The sequence below is a fragment of the Pithys albifrons genome, chromosome 4 (assembly GCF_047495875.1).
Source record: "Pithys albifrons albifrons isolate INPA30051 chromosome 4, PitAlb_v1, whole genome shotgun sequence".
NCBI classification, from domain to species: Eukaryota; Metazoa; Chordata; class Aves; order Passeriformes; family Thamnophilidae; genus Pithys; species Pithys albifrons.
This window is the reverse complement of record NC_092461.1, coordinates 81,502,098-81,524,429: the sequence shown is the minus strand read 5'-3', so window position 1 is coordinate 81,524,429 and position 22,332 is coordinate 81,502,098. Positions and strand designations below refer to the sequence as shown.

General features: G+C 39.0%; 1 protein-coding gene across 12 annotated transcripts in view; it reads right to left on the bottom strand.

Moving 5' to 3' along the window:
* MTCL1 (microtubule crosslinking factor 1) overlaps nucleotides 1-22,332 on the bottom strand; it is a 120,960-nt gene that overhangs the window by 20,824 nt on the left and 77,804 nt on the right. For 8 of the 12 annotated variants that reach the window (XR_011697761.1, XM_071554809.1, XM_071554799.1 and 5 more), the window contains 5 exons: nucleotides 22,029-22,184; nucleotides 14,138-14,230; nucleotides 11,061-11,291; nucleotides 9,221-9,409; nucleotides 2,732-2,899 (listed from right to left, as the gene is read on the bottom strand). Coding sequence is in view for 11 of the 12 variants with exons in the window: in XM_071554809.1 (XP_071410910.1) it covers nucleotides 2,732-2,899; nucleotides 9,221-9,409; nucleotides 11,061-11,291; nucleotides 14,138-14,230; nucleotides 22,029-22,184 (837 nt within the window). In the remaining variant the exon portion in view is untranslated. The remainder of the gene's footprint in view (nucleotides 1-2,731; nucleotides 2,900-9,220; nucleotides 9,410-11,060; nucleotides 11,292-14,137; nucleotides 14,231-22,028; nucleotides 22,185-22,332) is intronic. The other 4 variants (XM_071554802.1, XM_071554805.1, XM_071554803.1 and 1 more) reach the window with 3 other exon arrangements.

Below are 22,332 nucleotides of genomic sequence, written 5' to 3'. Positions count from 1 at the left end.
CAGGTGGTGGTGCTGCAAAGGGCAGGAAAACTGAGAGAGGCAGTGGGAAGTCAGAACAGAATAGTGATATCCCAAGAATGTACAGCTGCCCTTAAAGTGCCATGCACAAGCTGCCAAAATACAGTAAGTTAGCCTGTTCTGGACCATAGACTCACCCACACCAGAGCCCTGGATTTTGTGCCATTTGAGAAGAATATGTGAAGTCTGTAAGTATAAACATGAGGTAAAAACCAAGGCAAGTATACAGTGATACACCAGATTAATTTCATGGTGTTCAGTGATTTGGGACTTAAAACCCTCTCCAGTCAAAGGTGGTGTCTTTAGACTCAGGAGGGAGTTCCTGCTGTCTATGAGAAGCAGAACCATGCTTTTGGCAGGGAAAGAGTACATCTGTCTGTTTTGACAAAACAGCTACAATTATGAAGAAAAGGTCAGTTTGTGGCTCCTCAGCATGAAAGTTTAGATGTGACTTTCTGAAACTTGCTAGTGTGGCCAGATGCCTCTCCATGTGCACCACAGCTTATATGCTCCCCAGGCATCCTGAAGTGGGACGATTGGTCAGTTCTAGTGAGGGTCCATGTCCTTACTCCAAGTGCCTAAAGCATGTACAGGGTTTGGCCCTCATACTAACTCCCTCTTTCTTCCAAACTTTTCTCAGTTTCCAGTTCCCAGAATATGGAGATTTTTCACTTGCCCAGCTGGAGTCTGGGGATTACTGTGACTTGTTATTGCCTCAGCATTATCACAATTCCATATTTTGAGATAAATCTAATTATTTCTTATCTTAAAAACAATGCCTATAGATCCTTTTGCGAAATAAGATGTACTTGCATTTCTGGCAGACAATGTTCTATTTTTAATGATCTTTGCAGTGCTAAAGCTCTAAAGCAGCAGGCAACAGTACATTGTCACCTCTGATATGCAGTGCTTTTGTATCAAAAGAGCTTTCTTTTCTTTTTTACTTGCTTTCATACTAGAGAGAGTTGAAGCATCAAAAAGCACAACTATTGCCAGTGATTGTTAAGAGATGACTCCCTTGAGGGAAATGATCTTAATTGAACTACTGCTTCATAAAAAAGGTGAAAACAGCAGCAGTGAAGACAACAGTGGGCCTGTCAGGATGTTGGCAGCTCTCTACAAAACTTGTGGTGGGAGGTGGGTTCATCACCACCAATCGACAAAAATGGCATCATGAACACACATGAATCTAATAGACTTGACTGTTGTTTGTTTAAAACTGTGTTAGCTTTTTGCTACTGCACTGGGGACCTGCTTTTACTGTGAAACAGAAATACTGGGGAATTGGCTGAGAAAGATAGTTTCACGTCTTAGATATTGATCAGTTTCATTCTTCTCATTTGCTGAAAAAGTGTACAAAGTAACACACATAGCTCAGTAATTACCACCTGTTCTGTATTATTACCAGTGGAGCCCTAGAGGTAGCAAAGAGCATGGGAAAAAAAACAGAAAGAAGGCTGCAAATCTTCCTTCTCCCTGAGCAGGGGTGGTAGTGGCGCCCTGGTACCAAACACCAGCCAAAGTGGCAGCCTGGAAATTTACTGCCCATGCAAAGGCAAAGCATGTAAGCTCTAAATTGGCATTTCGTGGTCAGACTTTCTCTAAGTTTTATTTTTTATTGCCATCTCGAGCTTACGGTAAATCTATCACTGAGATATTTTGGGAGGAGTGAAAATGGGAACTGATTTTATTTCCTTTCTCAAGCGATGTGTTGTTTGGAAATATATATGCACTAAGAAGCAGCTGAACTGAGAATCTGGATTTGTTGAGACAAGATTGCTAAAAATGAAAGCTTCTTCATTCTGGGAAAGCAGCCCACAGTACCTGAGCAGGAAAAGCAGCGCTCTGTGCGTCACAGTGAGCCTCTAATGTTCAGTAAACCCTTCTAAAAGTACCACCCTCCCAGCAGTGAATATTTTTATTGTATTTTCCTTCTGCAGGGAAGCTCTATAATTTTTCTCAAGATCTGAATGTACTAGTTCTCCCACCCCTCCACTCTTCAGTGTGGAAAACAAGAGCTTTTATGCCATCAGCATTGGAAATGGATTCTTATAGGGGTTTTGCTGATTTATTTTCATGCTGCTTCAGAAAGAGTACATCTTCTGTGAACTGCCATACATGACACTGAAGCACCTGGCACCAGCTTTTACACAAATACTTCTAGCAGTATCCCAATGGCAAGTAGCTAGAGCTCTCTCTTCAGTGGGGTACCATCCATCTCAAACCAACAGCTTTGAATAGGTGGTTTAAAATTAATATATTGATCTATCACTTCAGTATTATTAAATCACTCCTTTCTCTCCTATGCATTAAATATCGCAGCTGTTGTGTGCCAAGGCACAGTGACAAGCTAATTGTGAGCATGCCAAAATTGAGATATTTTTCTGTTCAATAGATACAGGCCCCTGCATGTCTCATTACCACAGCTGATACGTTACTAGACAACTCTTCTGAGAAAAATACATGAAGAGATTCATTTCCTTTGTCCTCATCAACACTACACAGTATCTACTACATGGGCACTCATACTGGGACAACTGGAAATCCAAGAGGCAACTCAAGAGGCAAAGCTTTGCTCAGGCTTCAAGGAAGGAGGCTTTCAGGCAGCAAGGTAAAATGCATAAATTTTGTCCCTTTCCTGTCTGTCACAGATTTCCTGATTCATTAGGCACCTCAGCCATTCTTTGAAGGTGTTGGATGTGGGGGATGTTACCTGCTCGAGGCGACACTTCAGCTCGGTCACTTCCACCTCCCAGGCTGCTTTGTGCAGGGCGTACTGCTGCTGGAGTCCCTGGCGCTCCCGCTCCTCATCCCGCAGCTCCGAGCGGAAGTCATCCAGCAAACCCTTCAGAGCGTTCAGGAGCTTCCGATTTTCACTTGCCTGCCACAACAAAGCAAAGGAAATGCTGTCATTGGATGGCTTTCATCTCCAGTTTCATTTTTAGGAGGAAAAATGATTATGTGTCCATTGCATGGAAGAGAGAGTGCCTGGGCTAACTTTTGCATGAGGAAACTAAAAATAGCAGTGCCTTCTCTATCTGCAGACATCTCTGGAAAGTGGTTGAGTCATCATCCTCAGAGGTATTTAAATGATGTGTGGGTGTCACACTTTGGGACATGGCTTAGTGGTGGAATTGGGAGTTGGGTTTATGGTTGGACTCCACGATCTTAAGGGTATTTTTCAATCTAAATGATTCTACAATTGTGCAATTGTATCATTCTACTTCTTGTTAGCCCCTGATGCTTCACAAAAGCCAAAGGTACTTAAGTCACATGGAAAAAAAGCACTAAACATTTTTCTGGATTGAGGACATCTGTAACAACTTTTTTTTTAATACTGTAACCAAAGCTAGTGTTGTTCCTGAGGTTTGTTGGGTATATAGATGGCTCATACATACAGTCATTGCTCAGTATCAAATCCCAAATATTTGTAAGCTATATATAGTGAAAAGGGATTAATATTCAATGCTTTTGTATTATCAGATAAAATTCTTTTAGGAAATAGAGTGAGGTTTTGAGCTGAGTATCTCTGCTAAGGTGTTTCATTAGTTTATAACTCACATTTCTGCTCCACTCCAGGCAGTTGCACGCAGGTTAGATTTGCAGCAGCACCCTTCTTGGTACCAAGGCATGAATGCCAGGCAGGACACTTTCCCTCTTGTAGATGGAATCAAAGAACAAACTCCTGTCTAAGTCTTGTTGAGAGTGTCATAGTCATACTGAAAATTTTGTCTGCACTCTTGTGCTAGCCAGAAGTCAAGAATGGAGTTCAATTAAATGTCTAGCCCAGAGCTGACATCATGTATACTTATTCAAATCCCTATTTTTGTTTCCTAGTTTTGGCATTTACTTTCTACACCTTCTCTGAAGGCTTGCAAAACCTGTCATTTTAATGTTAAATATCAAAAAATGTTTTATACATCTTCATTTTGGATGCGTAAAAGAAAAGGTTTCCCACCTTTTTTTGTAGTCATTGAATCGAAAACAGAAATCTGCAACATGATTTATTTATTCAAAATTTTAATAAAATATTCTCAATGAGCCTCTCAAATACCAGGGAGTAGCCAGCAATGGTCCCTGACAAGTTATTCTGAATAGAAATACTTTTAAGAAAATTGTATTTTATTAGCAGACTCAGCACGAGCAGGAGAGTGGGAAAGCTAACTCAAAAAATTCAGCATTTAATCCCCTGATTCTCATAAATGTGTTAACTTCCTTGGGAAGATCTAACTCAAATTAGCTGTCTCAATTTTTGCATGATAATCTAATTGATTTTACTTTTTATTTGTTTTCCCAGCTGAAGGCTTCCTGCAATTCTTCTTATCCGGTGTTTCATAAAATATCTACATGGGGAACTTGTTTGAAGACAGCTCAAGTAAACAGACGTACACAGAAATATTTTTTTCAATGACAATACTTACAAAATTTTATGCAAGCAACTGAGGTGATTTCATATGCTCCTCAGATTTTTGGCATCACTGAGCTCACCTCAACCACTTTTTTAATCACTAACCATATATACCATAGTACCTTTTTTCTTTCAAAACCAAAATACTGTGGTCTGGTTTTCCAAGCCATTTGATACATCAGCAAAAATATGCTAGATGCAGAGAAATGACTGCAGGTGCTCACTGACTGCCCTATAATCTGTTTGGGCTAATGAAATGTGATGGTGTACAACACAGGGTCTTGTAAGAAATGCACCCACAGAAGCAGAATTAATTCCATTAACATTTAATGCCAATTAGCAGTTTCCTACTATAAAGCAGCAGTATCCATCATGCATATAAGATCACCTCCTATTAAATATGCAATGAGATTTTATGTTTGCATCATGAATTTTTGTTCTAATACCTAATTAAAGCTAAATTCTCCAAACATCTCAAGACCCTTGTGTAATAATCAGAATAAAAACTGCTTTGAAGATATGCCCTTCATGTCACAACAGGAGCTGCTAGATATTGATCACATCAAAATCTGGTCTCATCCTCTTTGAAAACCCCAACGCCAACTGTCTGTGAAGTGCTTTCATTCAAGAGCCATAAACCTTTCTCTGGCAAAGCAGTCTAAGGGCTCCACTAGGGAAATGAGACAGAAGAAAAATAAAACCAAGTGATACATATCTCATTCCTTCGCACATATTTGATAATTTTAGAGCCCTATAAGATTTGGTTTGGAAAGGAAGAAGTTATGAACTAGTACATAAAGGAGCAAGCAGTCTCATTGCAGATTTGTAGCCTACTGGGATGAAGGCATATCTTATTTCTAGAACATTACATCAATGTCACGGTTATGAGACAAGTGCCCCCAGGTGCCACTGGGCTTGCCGGGATTTTAATTAGCTTGCCAATATAAATCCAATTTTGGTTACATACTTTTTATTCCTGCAGAGAAGTATTTTTTGCATGAATTTGCATTTACAGTCTGAAGTTGAAGAGGTCTGTGAGATTTTTGGGGTTTTTTTGCCACACTGGAGTTGTTTTGGAGAACAGACAAAGTACTTTTGAGGGAATATGTTCTGAAATACAGTATTTACATCTAGACATGCTTTAGATTTCTGTTTGGAAAACTGCCAAGCAGCTTCTGCATAAGTACAAAACAAGTATGGTTATTGCCTTCCCCTCTCTTTCAGGCATGTTGTACAGCAGAAGAAATCTGGCATAGTTGTGACTCCCTAGACAGTCTCCCATGCAAGGAGATGACTCGTTAGTACCTTAACAGTTTCCCAAATTTAAGCTTGGAGGAATCTGACTGATTCACAACTGATCTAAGACAAGAGAATTACAAAAGCTTTATAAAAGTTTAAAGTCTTCTTGTATCCACAGCTCTGGAAATATTGAAACAACAGCTGACAACAAGCCAAAACTTCATGTAGTAAATTGGAATTAAATTCCAAGACTGTGGAGTATTTACTAAGTTGAGTCAATCATAGAAATGGGAGTCTCCAGCTCTAGAAATGTTTTGGACCAGAGCAGCTTCTTGCAGTTTGGTTCTGCTTTTTATCACAATTCTTTTTTCTCTGAGAATTTCACTTGAGTATTACATTTAAGAATCTAGTCACTGCCTGGTATGACAAGCAGTTTAGTAGAGCAGTCAATTAAAAACAGAAGGTCAGGAGCCTAAACAGCAAATGATAACTGTGTATTTTCTCTGTCTAATCACAGATATAAGCAAAAGAGAAGTTGGACCTTGGTGCAACCCATTTTAGTATATTTAGGGCTTAATAACTTTGGGCTTTCCTCTTAGCTAAGCTTTGAAAACCAACGTTGTATGATCACAAAGAGGTTTAACTTAAGATTTTCTTGACATTCCTCCCAGCAACAACACTACTGTGCTGTTTTTAATGCTTTTTCCACTGGACCACAGATGTATAAACTCTTTTCTTTTTACTCCCCTGATCTTTCACCATCCAACAGGCATCTCATCCTTTCCACTCAACTGAACCCAAGCTCGTCCTTTTTCCACAAGTTGTTCTCCCTGATCATTTCCTGAAGACATGAAAAACTGACTTACAGGAAGCCCTCCCCTGCTGTGCCACCAGCCCAACTTGACTGTTTATCTCCTGCCCATGACCAGACTTCCAGCTTGGCTCTTAACCTTGCCAGTTCCTTGCCTGCCCCTTTCTGCTGGGTGCCCCAGCCATGTGCAGTGTGCCCCATCTACCAGCAAGGGACAACGCCATGCAAAGGAAGATGAATCGAACCTTGACAGAGATCCTACCTACTCTGCCTCTTATCAGCTAATCTTTTTTTGTCCCTTTCCACTCTGCCATAGCCAAATGAAAGAAATCACAGACTATTCAGAGTTGGAAGGGACCCACAAGGATCATCGAGTCCAACTCTTAAGTCAATGGCCCACATAGGGGATTGAACCCATGACCTTGGCATTATGCATCCAAGTTTTAACCAACTGAGCTAATCTCAGGGTCAATGACTTCATCCCTCCACACACGGGCCACATAAAAATCCCAGATAAGTAAGATATGTAATTCCACTTTCCTGTTTGGGTAAGAAAGTCAGCAGCAAGAGTGATGGCTGAAATTACAAGCCATTAAATATTAAAATCAAATGTTAAAAATAAATATGGGTAACCTCAAGTTACCATAAGCCCTTTCTTTTTATGACCTAGTTATCTCAGCCACTCCTAAACTATCTCAAAATTTCATTCCTGATGTGAAACAAGTGCTTATGCATTTCATCTTAGAGCTTGCCAGACAGAACCAACAACTTTGGGTTCTCCTGGGCAGGTGCAAACCTTGAAGACTTCCAGCTGCATCACTCACTCCAAATTCCCAGGATAAACAGTGTTTTTTCCAGTTGTGGACTTCAGGAACCTGCAGAAGATCCCCAAAATGCTGAGTGTTTTTTAGCACAGGAGTGATTGTCAGAAAATCCATTAGCGTGAGTGGGCAGAACAAAAAGTAAAAATGAGAAATATTTAGCAAACTCGCTCATTCTTGCAGTGTTGAAAGAACACTTTTCCTGGCTGGAAAGTGAGAAACCTATTTTACTTTCACAAGGTCATTTAGATATCATGCACTATTCACTTTCATGAGGGGCACTGAGATGTAATCTGTTCCTATGGATCATTTCTTTAAGCAATATTAGCTAGAACTGATGAGATGTATATAAAAATGAATTATAAACAATTTATTGCCCATTTCTGTTACCTTATTTGAGATTAATGTCTAAGCAATTATTAATTCAAAGAGGACATAATTTATTTGAATATTCTTGGTGATTTTAAGAGATCTATATGGAAAGTCTGTGCATGACAGAATTTGATTCATATTTATTTTACTAATTCTACATTAAATCAGTCTACAGGTGGAGTCTATTTAAATGATGTGTTTCAACAGCATCTGTTCTGTGGCCTTCTACAGCCTTTACCAAAGAAGACCTTGCTGAGAGGAAGACAGTTATGGGTCTGGGTGATCAGCAAGGTACAACATTTCCAAATGCCACACTGATCAAATGAATACTAAGTTGGTAGCACACTTCAAAGACAATAATAGCTAGGGAATGGAGTTGTCAAACTAGCATGATGGAAAAAGAAAGCAAAAATGTATATCTATTTAAAACAGAATATGAAGCAGCATAAACCCCACAAATCTCTACTACCTTTATTCAGATGAAAATTCTTACTGAAGTTACATCTTGAATTATAGCAGTGGGTTGAAAAACAGCCTGTGCATCTCCCAACCTAACTTTATTATCGGAGAGAGACTGTTGCCTGCTACAACATAGAAAAAATAAGCAAACAGGTTGTACATAATCATGAGAGTGTGAGGAATTCAAGCCAAAGAACTGAAATGCACAAACACACACAATCCCCAGTTCCTGCAGCAACTCCAACAAAGTATTGTGGTCACAGTGAGTACATATTTGCCTGAGAGCTGTCACAGTGGAGCAGGTTCCCAGTCAAGGGCTGGATAGAGATGGAACCCACGGCATAAAGATGCAAGACTTTTTTTCACTGAATTTGTGTTTTATGTAGAATTCTGGCTCCATTCTATTTATGATTGCAAATAATTACATATAACAGGATGCTCTCATATGAACAATTTCCATTTTAAAAATATAAGTCTTTCTCCTTTGAATGTTTGGTCTTAGTATTGTTAGGACAGCTAATATATTAAATAAACAAAGGAAAAAGCTAGGACATATGGCAGTGCTCTGACCCACAGTCAGGGCAGAGGAGATGCCAGGGAGAAGTTAGCATGATTTTCTTTCAAGCTTTTAAAACCAAGCCCAGTGACAGGAAGGAACTTTTACATTGTTTTCCCATCATCTCGAAGGGGAACATTAAATACTTGTGGTAATTTCTTAAATTATTTAAAGGAAATAAGATCACATCTTCTTGCTAAAAGCTTCACAGTAGAATACAATAGCTATGCTCATACACGAGGAGCATCTAAATTCTGCAAACCATCACATACTGATAGATGTTTCTGGGCAAACAGCCACAAGAGGAAATAGGATTTTTCACTGATAGCATCTGCCAACAGAACAGTAATCACGTGGCTTCTGATTAAATTTAAATATAAATATAATGGATGAAATCCACTGTAATTGCTGTGTAGCTACAAGTACTTTTGCAAGTATGATTTTAAGAGATCTAACACAGCAGCACAGAAAAATGAACTCCTTTGGAAAATCCACAGTATCCATTCCCAAGGCAAGAAAAATAAATGGTGTATTACCTGCTTCTGCTGCTGCAACAATTCTGCAGTCTGCAGCTGTGGTCCACGATCAGTGCTCTCCATGGTGGGACGCTTGGAGAGATCTGTCAGTGCAAACACAACATCCTCTTCCTCCTCCTCTCGCTCTGCATCATTCGCCTTCTGCTCAGACTGAATGCCAAAATCTGGAAGGGACTCAGGGTGCTCGATCTAAAATGCAAAAGAGGGCACACATGAACATTCCTTTGCCATTTACCTCTGGGGATATAAATCTGCTGAAGGACTAAGGGAAGGGACGCTCTTCCCCTGCATCTCCGTGGTGGGATATATTGACTTCAACTCTGTAAGCTACAGAATTAATCTTCGGGTGATATGATCAAAGAAATGATCTTTAGGTGACATATGACATTTCATATATGAACACAACACTGTGCAGGCTTGCTGAATATGAAATCTATGCAACTGAGAAGATGAGTGTTATGTAGCATGATGCCTATAATCCATCACACATTAATGAAAAGCTATACAAGACATTGGTGTATTGTATGATGAAGATACAGAGATCAGGAGGTATCCAAATATATCACTTTGTTTTCTGTAATGTCCTAGCAAAATGCAACTCCAATAATGACTAGAGCTGAACTGATTATAAATTTGCCAGTCAAAAAATCCAAACAGTCAAAAAATGAAAGGTATTTTGGTATTAGAAGATGAACTAGTTTACATAGAAGCAAGTTAGTACTGCTGAAGTAAAGTAGAAGCAAATTATTTCTTAATAGCTACTCGTCTCTTGTTTCTGACTCATATTACCATAGCAGACAAATGCAAAGATGTTCATCCACCCTTAGCTAAGAATACAAAACACTGGAGTATTCACCTTAAGCATTCTCCTACCAGACTTGAAAGGTTACTTGTGCTGCCAAATGCAGCAAACACTGAAAAACAGTAGGAACAAAAGGATCAGAGATACTGAGAAAAACAACCTAGTTGCTTAGCAAATGGTTTCAGAATTGCATGAATCTGCAAAACAGATCTCTTGTTCTCAAGAAATTTGTATAAAATGCCAGAATTGGCAAACACTTTAACATATTTTTTTCTTTAGGTAAGATTCCCAAAGCAAATGGTAATTATGAGTGTGGAACTCAACCCAATTGAGCAGCACCTTTCTTCACAGTGCATGTTGGCTGGCAATCACACATCTGCTGAGATGTGTCAGCTTGGGGATTCCAGGTTGTTATGTACTTCTGAAATTCCTGATCTTGATTTGGTTTCTACTTGGAAAATCACCATGATGACAACTGGTGTGTTGCTGCTGACGGTGATAGACATGTGTATGGAGAAGAGGAACAAACAAGAATGAATCATGCTAAGTTCCCCCAGGAAGCTGCATAATTCTCCTGCCAACATGAAATCAGAGCTTCCCTCCATCTGTATTGCTGAAGGTTTTGTAAGGAATACACTGTGTACATGATGAGAAAAACAACACTCAACCCATCTAAACAGATTTGACTCCCTTAGCTTGCCAACATGTTATTTTCTTTCAAAAAATTTTTCAGGAATCATATATCTGAGATCCAATTAAGTTGTCATTTACTGTGAGGGAGTTTTTCAGGGCCAGATGTTTGCAGTAGGTAGGGGTTTCAATTTAAAGATGGGTGATCTGTAATATATCAAGCAGAATGCACTTTAGCACAAGCCAGCTTAAGAGAAGCTTTCATATTTAATTTCAATTCCCTTTCAATCTATGTGCAATTATGAAGTTGCTGATGCCACATCACATTTAAAGGCTACACTTAAAGAAGGGTCATCCCAGTACTCCACCAATTGTAACTCATTTGGGTTATTGAGGTGGGAGAGTTACCTGTAATGTGTCCTCCCCTTCCTCCTCCATTCGCTTGCCTTGCCGCCAGTGTTTCAGCAGCCACTTCAGCTTGACATACAGGAGAAAGGTGTCCTGCTTGAAATGCCTGAGTTCTTGCTGCAGCAGGCTTTTCTCTTGGCTCCAGGTCTTCTCTTCCAGTTTGTTCTGCAAAGTCAAACTCTGCACTTCCAAGTCTTTCCTCCTCAGGGTCTGCATATGCTCCTCCTCCAGCTTTAATGGAATGACAGACATCGTGTCAATGGGGTGATGTCCCAGAGCAGTCTCTAGGACTTGTTCTTCATTGGGTAAGACAAACTGAAATCTAATTTTCATCAGTAGTGAGTAACCATTGAGTTTGGCTCAATAAGTCCCTCAGCAGTTATGACTGCTGAGGAAATTAGAAGGTAACAGATGATAAGCTTTGCTTAGATAACCATAGTAACCTGCTGTGGAATTGGATATTTACTTTAATGATGCACAATAGCTCTGATGCTGGTTAAACATTTTATACCACTCATATTTTCCTCTCTCTCTTGATTGTATCTCTGCAGTAGCTTTCCAGCACAGCCACCACGCCACACTGCTGAACATACCACACCTACTAATGCATTTGCAGCCATTCATAGGAGGTGGAACCACAGCTGTCCCCTAAACAATCTGGAATATTATCCTGGCCTCTTTCCTCCCAGACACAGGCTCATCATTTCCTCTGTGCCTACATCTCCCTCTGCATCTAGGAGGGCAACACTTCCAAAGGAACCATGTCCAGTATCTCTCAGACAATTATCAGTCCCTCACTTCTCACAGTTCATACTTGAAGGCATCTGAACAATACCACAGTAAGCAGTTTCTCATTCTGACATGACTGTATCTGGGACACACAGAGACTGAAGAGACAGGAATAGGTTGCAACTCAGCATTCAACATGTCTCAGCTTCCGTGCTAGAAACACCAAGAAAAGCTCATACTTTAGAGGACATATATAATTACACCTGTTTCAATGCAAGGCCACCTGAAATGTTACTCTTAAAATTTGACTTCTCCCTCAATATTTCAAAATCAAACCATGGCATGACCTGTACCTAACAACACTTGTAACAGTTAGTTGTACAGCATCTCATATTCTGCATGAATGGAGATAGTGTTTCCACTTCAACCAAGCTGTGGTTCACATTGATGAAGAAAAGGCAAATGGAAAATGAGTACAGAGCCACTGCTTGCAGATGCCAGTTTCCGTTATTTTCCATTCTGCAGAACAACAGCCTCTCCCTTTCCTGACCAGCTCCATAGATGAAATCTATGAAAGCCACAGCACACTAATGACCACAACAATTCAAACCATCGGGACACACCCTTGCAACAAACAAGGTTCACATAGGAATAAAGAATATTTCAGGAACAAGGACTCCCTAGCAATAAACACTGCTAAGAAATACATTTTTCGTGGCAACATTCAGATGCCTCTGACACAGACTACTAGTCTGTACTAGGTGGTTTACTGAGGACTTGCTTGCCATTTAAATGAAGTGCTCCAGCATAAAAGGAAATTTTTAGCAGCTATGCAATTATGCCTTAAAAAATTCCTGATTGAATGACAATTATTTACAGTAGTAGGTAGCTTAATTATGTTTAAAAGGAAGCTTAAATGTAGTCTGAAACAAGATTAGCTATAATGGCCCAAAAAACATACATACAACTCCTAACAACACTCATGGAGATTACATACTGCTAGTAAACTTTAATGTGATGTCATTAAAGATTCCTAAAACTGAAATAGTAAAAAAGGGCCCGATTTTAAATTTAATTTTTACGGGAAGAAACAAATAGATTTGATGTAGATGCCAGTTCTTCCTCCAAATGAAGTTATGGTTAAATACAGCAAAGATCTGATTCATTTCCACCAGAAATCCTGGAAGGTGATAAAACAGGAAGAATATCAACAGGATGGGCATTATCTGGAAAAAGGTGAAGAACCCAGAAGATGCTTTTATTCTTTTATTTCTACGGGCTGTCAACATGAACAGCTAGCTTTGATTTTGCTTCATTTTTAATTGTTTTTACAAGATGTTATAATCTAAGTACCTGTGGTCACAAATTCTTGCAGAAGACTCTAGTGGAGGTAGATTCATAGAGTATTATGTTTTCTCAATGGATAGCAATTGCAAAAAAAAAAAAAAGAATTTTAAGAACTGTAAGAAGAAGGCATAGTTCCAAAAAGCTTTCATAGCCAAGGCAACCAGGAAGGAAATCAATTAACTGGTTGCTTTCAAAAACCTCCAATGGAAAGCTCCTGTGGAGATCAACTGGAAATTGCAGCTAGTTATGAAAAAATGGAGAGATACCACTTGGGCACAAAGAGATTAGTTGGCACAAGGAAAAATGCTTTACACTATGCAACAATTATGCTGAGTTTAGTCTATGAAGTAAATTTAAAAAGTAAACTTTAGTTAAGAGTCAAACAGCCTGCGAAAATTAGTGACAGATTTTATTTTTTTTCACTCTAGGAGCTAGAGATCACAAAATGATTGACTAATGTGTTCCAGCCTTCAAAAGAGCAGGGGGAGCCCATGACACAAAATATGATTTATTCACCAACTATTATAAGAAGGTTGGAAGCACGAGATACTGAGAAATACAAGAAAGTCCTGACTTGTGTCTCAGTTATGTGTGGGTAACAACTCCTCCTACTTTGGAGAAGTGTTGGATTTTCTTTGGGCTAAGAGGAGTCCAAATAGGGCACAGAGCCAAACTGCACTCCTAGAGATCAAAAGCACCCTTCTCCCCAGCTCAGGGAGAGCTGAAGGGCCTGCTGTAATGCTCCATGCAATATTCCATGTATCTACGATGACTTCCCTCACATAAAGGAGGACAAAACTCTACAGCAAGCAGAGAAGCAGAATTCACAGTGGCAAAATGGGCTTGGGCTTACATTGCCTCAAATTCCAGATTCTTCATTCACTTGGATGAGGACAAACAGGCACAGCCATCAGGACACACATTCCCAAGTCCTGACAAACGAGTTTCATGTCACATATCATGATCATGCGTCTCTCCCAGAAGATGGGTTATGTATTTACCTGGATGATCCTTTCTGTAAACTTTTCTTGCTCCTCTTGGTGAAGTCTTGTCTCTTGCTCAAGCTGAGCCTGAAGCTCCTGTATCGAAACATTCTGTACAGGTAAAACAGGGGAATCCCTGAGCTGATCAGCAGGACAAAGGGATAGGTTTAGCAGAAAATGTGTCTCCACGGTGTAAAAAAGGGAAAAGAGAACTGCAGGACAGACATCTGCACAACTCACAGTGATCAATAGCTAAAACAAAAGCACAGTGTGCAAATAAATAACAATGCCCTAAATATGTGTGGGAATTTCCTGTGTGGCTTCTTCTGAAACTAAAGCTGGGATGATGATGTTACATATTGGATATTCCCTTCAGGCCTCTGCTGTGGGTTTGCACTCAAATAGCTGAGACAGTGCACCATCATAGTGTTTGCCAGATGAACTCCTATTTACAGGATTACTTATTTGGTGATGCATTTCTTTATGATAACCATTGCTGTAAAATTTTACCATGTCCACAAAAGACTACTCTAATGCACATACATTGAACCTAACTATTAATTTGCAACAGTTGTGATTAAGCTGTTAATGGGATAGAATTAAATAAGCCAACTAGGGTCCCTTTCTTCAGATACAAGACAGCTCTCTGCACAAGTTGACTTCATTCTGTGATTTCTACTCAATTGTTACACAAATGTCACTAGGATAAGCTGCGTGAGCCTGAGATCTGACCAAAATGGTTAAGTATCCTCCCTTTCAGGTCCAATACTATTTTAATCTTAATACTTTCAAATTCAGTTTGGCATCCCATCAACTCTACTCCTGAAAGTTAATTAAAAATAAAGACATAAGAAAGCAGAGTCAAATGTAATTATTTATACTAGGTTAGTTAATATTATGGCACTTATATTTCTGATCAGAACTTTCTATGTCCTTCACTTTATGTCTCTCACATTGGAGCTAAAAGTGATTTATCTATACAAAAGTGATGCTCAGCTAGATGCCATCCTATTCACATGTGTGACCACAGAAACACTACAGCATCAAGTGCCTAATTCCTAAAGTAAAGACATATTTAAAGAAGGGATTGCTTCAGGCTTCAAACCACAATCCCAAATTCTCAGCAGGAGTATGTTAAGCGCACTCCAACCTCAGCAGCCACAAGGACATAATAAGGTCGTGGGACTGCTCTCGGGAACTGTGTTGCCATTTCCCCTCTGGCATCAACCCCGGCACTCGACCCCTCCGCAGGCTCTCCTTGCACTTCCCAAGAGCAAAGACAGCAGCTCCTGCTGTTCAGGCCACAGCAGCCCTTGTTGGGACACTTTTGGTTATTTAAAATGTATTTATCACTGTAACAGACACCCCTCTCTTCTCCTCTAGGTTAAAAGGTCATAAGGCAAATGGAAGTATCCCATAAACCACCTGCAGCATCATACTGTGCTGAAAAACTTTCTGGGCCCTAACAGTTCCTTCTTCACTTGAGCCACTTATTGACTCATGCTTGTCTGTTTTGTACCTGAGGAAAAGACACTTCCAGCCCTCTGAAAGGTACACATGAAATGACCAAGAGAACATTATCTGCTTTATCAATTTCATCTTACACCTTAACGTGTCTGCAGACATTTTGTGTCACATAAGGTCAAAATTTGGTTACACAAGTAATTTGAAAAGAAGTGATTGTGAAGGGATTTGGAAGTTTTGCACAAGTATTTGTAAATCGTCAGTTTAATTTTCTCATCCAATGCAAGAAAAACTACTTTCATTAGAAATCTCTGCATTATTTTATTCTGATCAGGCTTCTTGAGGGTTATGGCTAATAAGAACTAATGTACCAGTTAATTCAGTGTCATTGGAAAAAAAAATTCTGTTCCTTCTTTTTATGAATTCAAAATCAGCCAAAATCATGAAATATGGATCTGGTGGAAACAGATACAACACAGCAATGCTTTTCTGTTTCCAATAATTACTGATCTTAATACGATTCTCCTTACAGTCATACAATTACAGATTTAAATAATTGGAAATAATTTTGGTCTTGGGATTCATGAAGCTGGAAGATGAATTAGAGCAGCAAAAGTTACCTGGAAGGTAAGGTTTAAATTTTTCACTATTCACTTCACACTTGTGTTTTCCAATGAAAGATGATTTGCAAAAGGACTATTTGTTCTACTTCAGATTAATATTAATTGGAATTGCATAGTTTCATATATACTGCCAGCACCTTATGTTGGCAAAATTAGGGCAAGAAAACTATTAATTCATGCAATATTTTTATAAATGTAGCCCATGCAAAGTCAAGTGTCAGGAAACTTGTGTGCTAGGATTGTGGTAACTGTTGGAATTACTATAAAAGAGATTAAATTTATCATAAAGACAGATTGACTATTACAAGCACACTAAGTGCCAATAATTTCACAACTGCTTTGCCTCTTGAAGGATGACACATTTTTGTAAGTGCTAAAGTGTTGAAAAGTAGCTATGAATGAAGAGCTGTACACCTTGTTCCTTCCAGTGCAACCTGACGACTCTTCATAGTCTGTGATTATATATAATGTCATTTCTACCAGAAGCCTTGGGATTTGCACTGCTCAAATAATGGGAGATAAGGCTGCTTAAGCACCTAATAGATAGCTGCTAAATGTCTGGATCATGAATGAATATGTAGAAATGAAATGTGATATTTGTGTATGCAGTACAAAAGGTACCTGATAGAGCACTGATGGAGGTCTCAATGTTTGTATGTGGAAATCAGTCACCTATCATATAATGTGTAGTACGGTGGCACAGCTGTGGCTTTGTTTTGTTTTGGAAAGCAACACTGCTCCAAAACAGACACAAAAGTTGATAACCTGTTATTAACTTCCATTCTTTGTTTCCTTTGTTCTCATTAACGAACATACTACACGAGGAACGGAAAACAGCCACCACACAATGTTCTGACACCACAGACACAAACTCACTACAAGAGACATACAAACACAATATAATGGGAACTACGAACTACTGTTACTCTACCACAGCACCACAGAAACAGCTGCACTTCATCCACAGCTCAACATCTATTAACATTTTCCTGTGTATCCCAGTTATTGCATTACCAGATACACTTCCACTCCTATCCTCTTGGACAGGCACTGCCAAATCCTTCTGCTCAGTCATTTTATCTCACCTGTTATCACTCCAGACCAAGCTAATCCATGCCGATGTCTTTACCACAAGAGGATATGCAGAGAAATGTCATCCACATTTGAGGAAATTCACCACAGCTCCCTGACTATACTGACCCCTTTCTGTCCCTCTCAACATGGTGACAGCTTTTCAGGTTACTTACCAGCTCACACAATCCCACATTTCTGCTGTGACTTATTTTTACATTATTCCAACCTGCCATAAAATATGCCTGGGTTTTAGTTGCCTGTTTTCTCTATTTTACCATAGCGAATTACCATCTCAATTTCCCTTAAAACTTAACCAATTTATATGCAACAACTGTGAACATCAGATTCCATGGAATCTTTCTTTTTAATCTTTTTCTTTTCTTTTTTTTTTCTTCCCCTAGGAGCCATCAAACCAAAGGAGGAAGAGTAGAATGATGGTCTCCAGCACTTGTGTGCAATTCCAAAGAAGTCAAAAGATGAATATTTTATGGTGCTCCTCTAACATTATCTTATAATGCTTTGATATTTGGACCTTATATTTGACCATGTAGCTTAGAAACTGCTACTTTTTCACATGTGACCATTGCATGCAAGAATCAGCCAGATCAGAGAGAACTTCCAGTGCCCTTTTTAATACCTTTTACATGCAATACACATCTAACTGAATTCTCAGAGGCTGCTTCTGAAGACGTACTCTTCTCCTCATCCCTTGAAAATGAATGACACACATTCAATTTGCTAATGTACAATAGGAAGCTGTGTGGTTATTTGTCTGCACTTATATGGAAAGTCTCTGAGTTTGGGAAAACACAGAACACTTTCCTCCAAGTCTTCAAAAATCCATGTCATTGTATGGATAGTATACAAAGTCTCACTGAGTTCAGTTAGGACTCAAATATCCAGATTTACATCATAAGGGGTGTTTTAAGCCATTATATTGTCAACCCTTCCAGAATCTTACATAGCAGGAAAGAATACAATACAGCAAATTAAGTTATTCTTGTTGCCCCTAATCTTGGTGGGAACAGTATCAGTTTGTCTTCCTTCTTCCCACAGTTTTGCATTAGAGGAGTAGTAGACTTAAGACATACTACTTTCTGTGTGGTCCTCACTTGCTGTTGTTGATTTGTTTGGTTTTTTTCCCCCAGAAGAAAAGTCACAATGTGTAAAACATTCACTGTATCCTTTCCGGGAAAACAAAATTTTTAACCAGAGAAATGGATGTGTAAATTTTCAGCACATGGCTGGGAGCTGCTGCAAAAGTTATCTAGCTGAAAAGCATGGAATTAAGAAAATTGCACAGAAGCAGCATGAGTTAAAAAATAGAACATTCAAAATATAGATCCACATTCAAAATGGATCCATACAGAAATTTTGATTCAAAGCAAGTGGCAAAGTGACTCAGGTTGGAGCATGCTTAGCTCAGGTATTAACTTAGATTAACAGAGATGTTTTACATTTTTACCAGCATAATAAGTAAAGAAAATGGATAAACAAATAAAAGAATGACTTGGAAAAAATATTCTTCAATGTGAGCTATTCCTACTTCATTACTAGATGCCATGGACAATTTATTCTTTAAGATATGCTCTCACCTTGTCTAGTCTATCTGCTTTTATTTTCATTCTCTGCTAACATTTCATTCCCCTTTAGTGAATTCTCTTCAGTGGTTCTTTTCCCATAACCTGGGACTGTCAAAGATTTTTTGGCATTTTCCTACACAGAAACAAGTGTGTAAGTCTTTAAAAGCAATGTATGGTAATAATCCAAATCTGAAATGCAAAGATTAGCGCTTTTGCCCTTGATGTTATATACTTATTCAGGTGAAGGCAGAACTAATACCCTCTGAAGGAATGGAGCTAGGACATACAGCTCCAATTTAGAGCAACAGGTATCATAGACTGTAACAAATCACACTGAGTTATTTGAAAGAGTGAAATGTTTCTTCTTCAGAATGTCTTCTTGTTTCTGCATAAACAGGAGGAGACTGCTTAAGGAAGTTGCCTTTTGTTTATGGATATTCCATTGGTAAAATTCACCAGAGGAAAAATAATTTACTACTTTCCCTGCCGGTTCTGTAGGGTGTTTGCTCCATGAAACATTGTGTTGCCTTTTTTTAGTTTTTCTGGTTTTAGTCAGGGTGATTTTTACTAGTTCACCTACTTCTTCTTTGGATGGTAAAGAATGATTTCCCCCTCCCACACTAACGCAGCTCTGCTAAGTTCATGAATAATGGATTGAACAGCCATCCCAATGGGCTCCATCCTCCCACAACAGCAGCTGAATGGCTTGTTTCAGCTAGAAAACAAAGCCCTGTTCTTAAGGCCATTTCAAGATATTATTTCCCTTGGTCAGGGACTCTAACCAATCTCCTTAACATGCAAATACAGTCTAATAATACTGTTGCACTAACAACTGCAGTGGAAAGCCCAAACAAAGGCAGATGTTTACAGCTGGGCTACAGGGTAGTTTCAAGCACGTCTGTCTGCATTTATTGTACTTAATCAAACAATTAGGCTCCCACTATGCTCATTTTTATAAATAGAAGAAATGGCTAAATGGAAGTTGCCCAGCATTGCTTGTAAAAATTTTAGTTTTGGGGAAAAAAATAAATTTAGAAAAATGGGTTTGCTTGAATAAAGAGGAAATATTTGCCTCATTGAAATGAAATGTATTGTTTTCATGCTGAAAGTCTGCACCCAGTAAGAAGAACATCAATGTTATTCAGTGGCTAGTGTGTATATTTTCACTTCATAAGTTAAAGCAGATAAAGACTCATGTAGGCATTTCAAGGTTTGAGTCTCCATTTGAAATTTCTGTGGTAATAAAAAAAACCCCTTAGGCATTTGAATAGTAGTTTTTTTCCTGCTCATTCATCTGGCACAAAAAATGCGTAGCTTTTGCTAGGGCAGTGTATGAAACAAACAAAAAAAAGAAAATAATTAAAATAAATAATGAAATTTAATTGAATAATGAAAGTAAAAATGATACCTTACAAAATTATTTTCAGAAATTTTCTGCTTCACTTGGGTTTGACTGCTACAGATTTTAAGATTTCAGCAGGATGACAATTTTGGCATAAAGCAATGTAAATATTCTTTGTTGCTTAAGTGATAGTGACTGAAAAACACCTTAATCTTCAACGTTGTCTCAAGTTAGGGCCTTTGAGGCCCAGCCTTACTCATATTTTGAACACATCTGGTCCTAAACTGGATATTCTCTACCTTTGGTTCTAATTACTAGTTTGTTCCTTGTCAAGCTATGGTGTAAAAACTGGTCATCATCTATTTAAGAACAGTTTGCAGTACATCATTTACACATAATCCCATCCTAGGACATAAAAAAAGTGCCAAAATTAGCCAAATCCCTAATCTTAACTGAGGGCTTACACATATAGGCTTTAATATAATAACAAGACTGATCTAAGGTGAGGGAACCAATAAAAAAACCCCAGAATTTAAATAGAAATATTGTAAACATTTGCTGGGGTCATCTTCCAACCTAATCTACAGTAACTATTGACCAGTGTCAATTTCTGATTGCAAAAGGATCCATGTTGAGCAGTTTCTCTACCTCAGTCCATTTCACCACTGAGGAGGAATGACTTTACCTTCCAGGGAGAGACTTAGGGTGTTCTGGGTTTATCAGATTATCCTTCTCAACGTCTTTTATCACCGTTGAAAGTGAAAAGTTGGATGAGAAGCTGCTGAACAAATTCATTATTCTAATACTACCAAAACTCTATGCTATAAGGATACTTTACACCAAACCAGCAAAGAATTACCTGTTTGATATTCCACACAGCACTGTGCTGCTTAACTACTGGCTGCCCTGAAGTTTTTTCTTCCTACCCCTTCTAGTTCTTGCTATTACTTACTCACAAATGAAGCTGTCCCAGGCAGCAGTTCCCTCTTCCCACACTGATCTAGAGGTTTAAAATATATTAAGGCTTCTGCACACGTCTCTAGAGTTAAAAACATACTAAAACTCATCTCTCACTAGAAGCTACTCTAACCATCACAGTTTCAAGGTGGATTTGGCTTCCCAGTGGCCAGCAGAAAAGTTCTTCAATGCTCCAAGCTGGCTTTATGGAGACAGATTAGAAATGGTTTTCTTCATTACCAATTGCAGTGTCTGTACAATCTATGCTCAAGAGAAAGCAGCTAAGGAGATATTTACTGAGCCAGCCTCTACATAGACGAAGATGCAAATAAAACTGATTGATGTTTTTGACAAATGAAAAAGTACTCAACAACCCAAACAATGGAGAATTATGCTTTAAATAAGCTTTTTTGGAAGCTGTAAGGCGCTGTGTTCCCTGTTGAGAATCACCATGAACATCAGCATCAAACTCTCTCTTGTGCAGACTACTGCCAGGCAAAATGCCGAGCAATCTTTATCTGTAGACTTTCCAGATTTCAAGTATCCACCAAGGTAAAATCTGTAAGTATGATCTAACATCAGGGATTACAATGACTTCTGGAGATTTTTCATTTCTGTACTCAATTGCAGCAGGTCCCTGAGCTGTATTTTTTTCCTTAACAAAGCTACTGGGAGCAGAGGGATGACTCCATAGTCAGGACCGATTTGCTTCTCTGGAACCGCAAGAGGCAAACGAGATCAACCACAAATTTCACAACAGGGGTGCTGTGTCTGGTCCAATTTACTCCCCCAACCCCTGCCTTCTGTTACTCATCTCCTGGCTAAGGCAGCAGGAGGCAGTGAGTAAGATGGGCTGCTTTGCTGACCTCTAGACTGAAACAGCCCTTGTCTCCTGGCCTGTAGAGTTTAATGTCTCCATCAGCTCTGCGGTGTGGGTCGGTGGTGGCTCGATGGTGGTGAATCTCTTGCTCTTCTCCACGATCTTGTTTGAGCTGCCACTCCATCTGATCCCTCAGTTTGGACTGTTAGGTGCATGGGCGGTTTGTAACAAAAAAACAAAAGGACAGGAGGGAATAAAGAAAACAAAAATGGGTAAGGTAGACGACTGGAAAACTACAAGACAAAGAAAAGCGTGAACAGAAAAAACAACTTAAATACAGTGGCATAAGA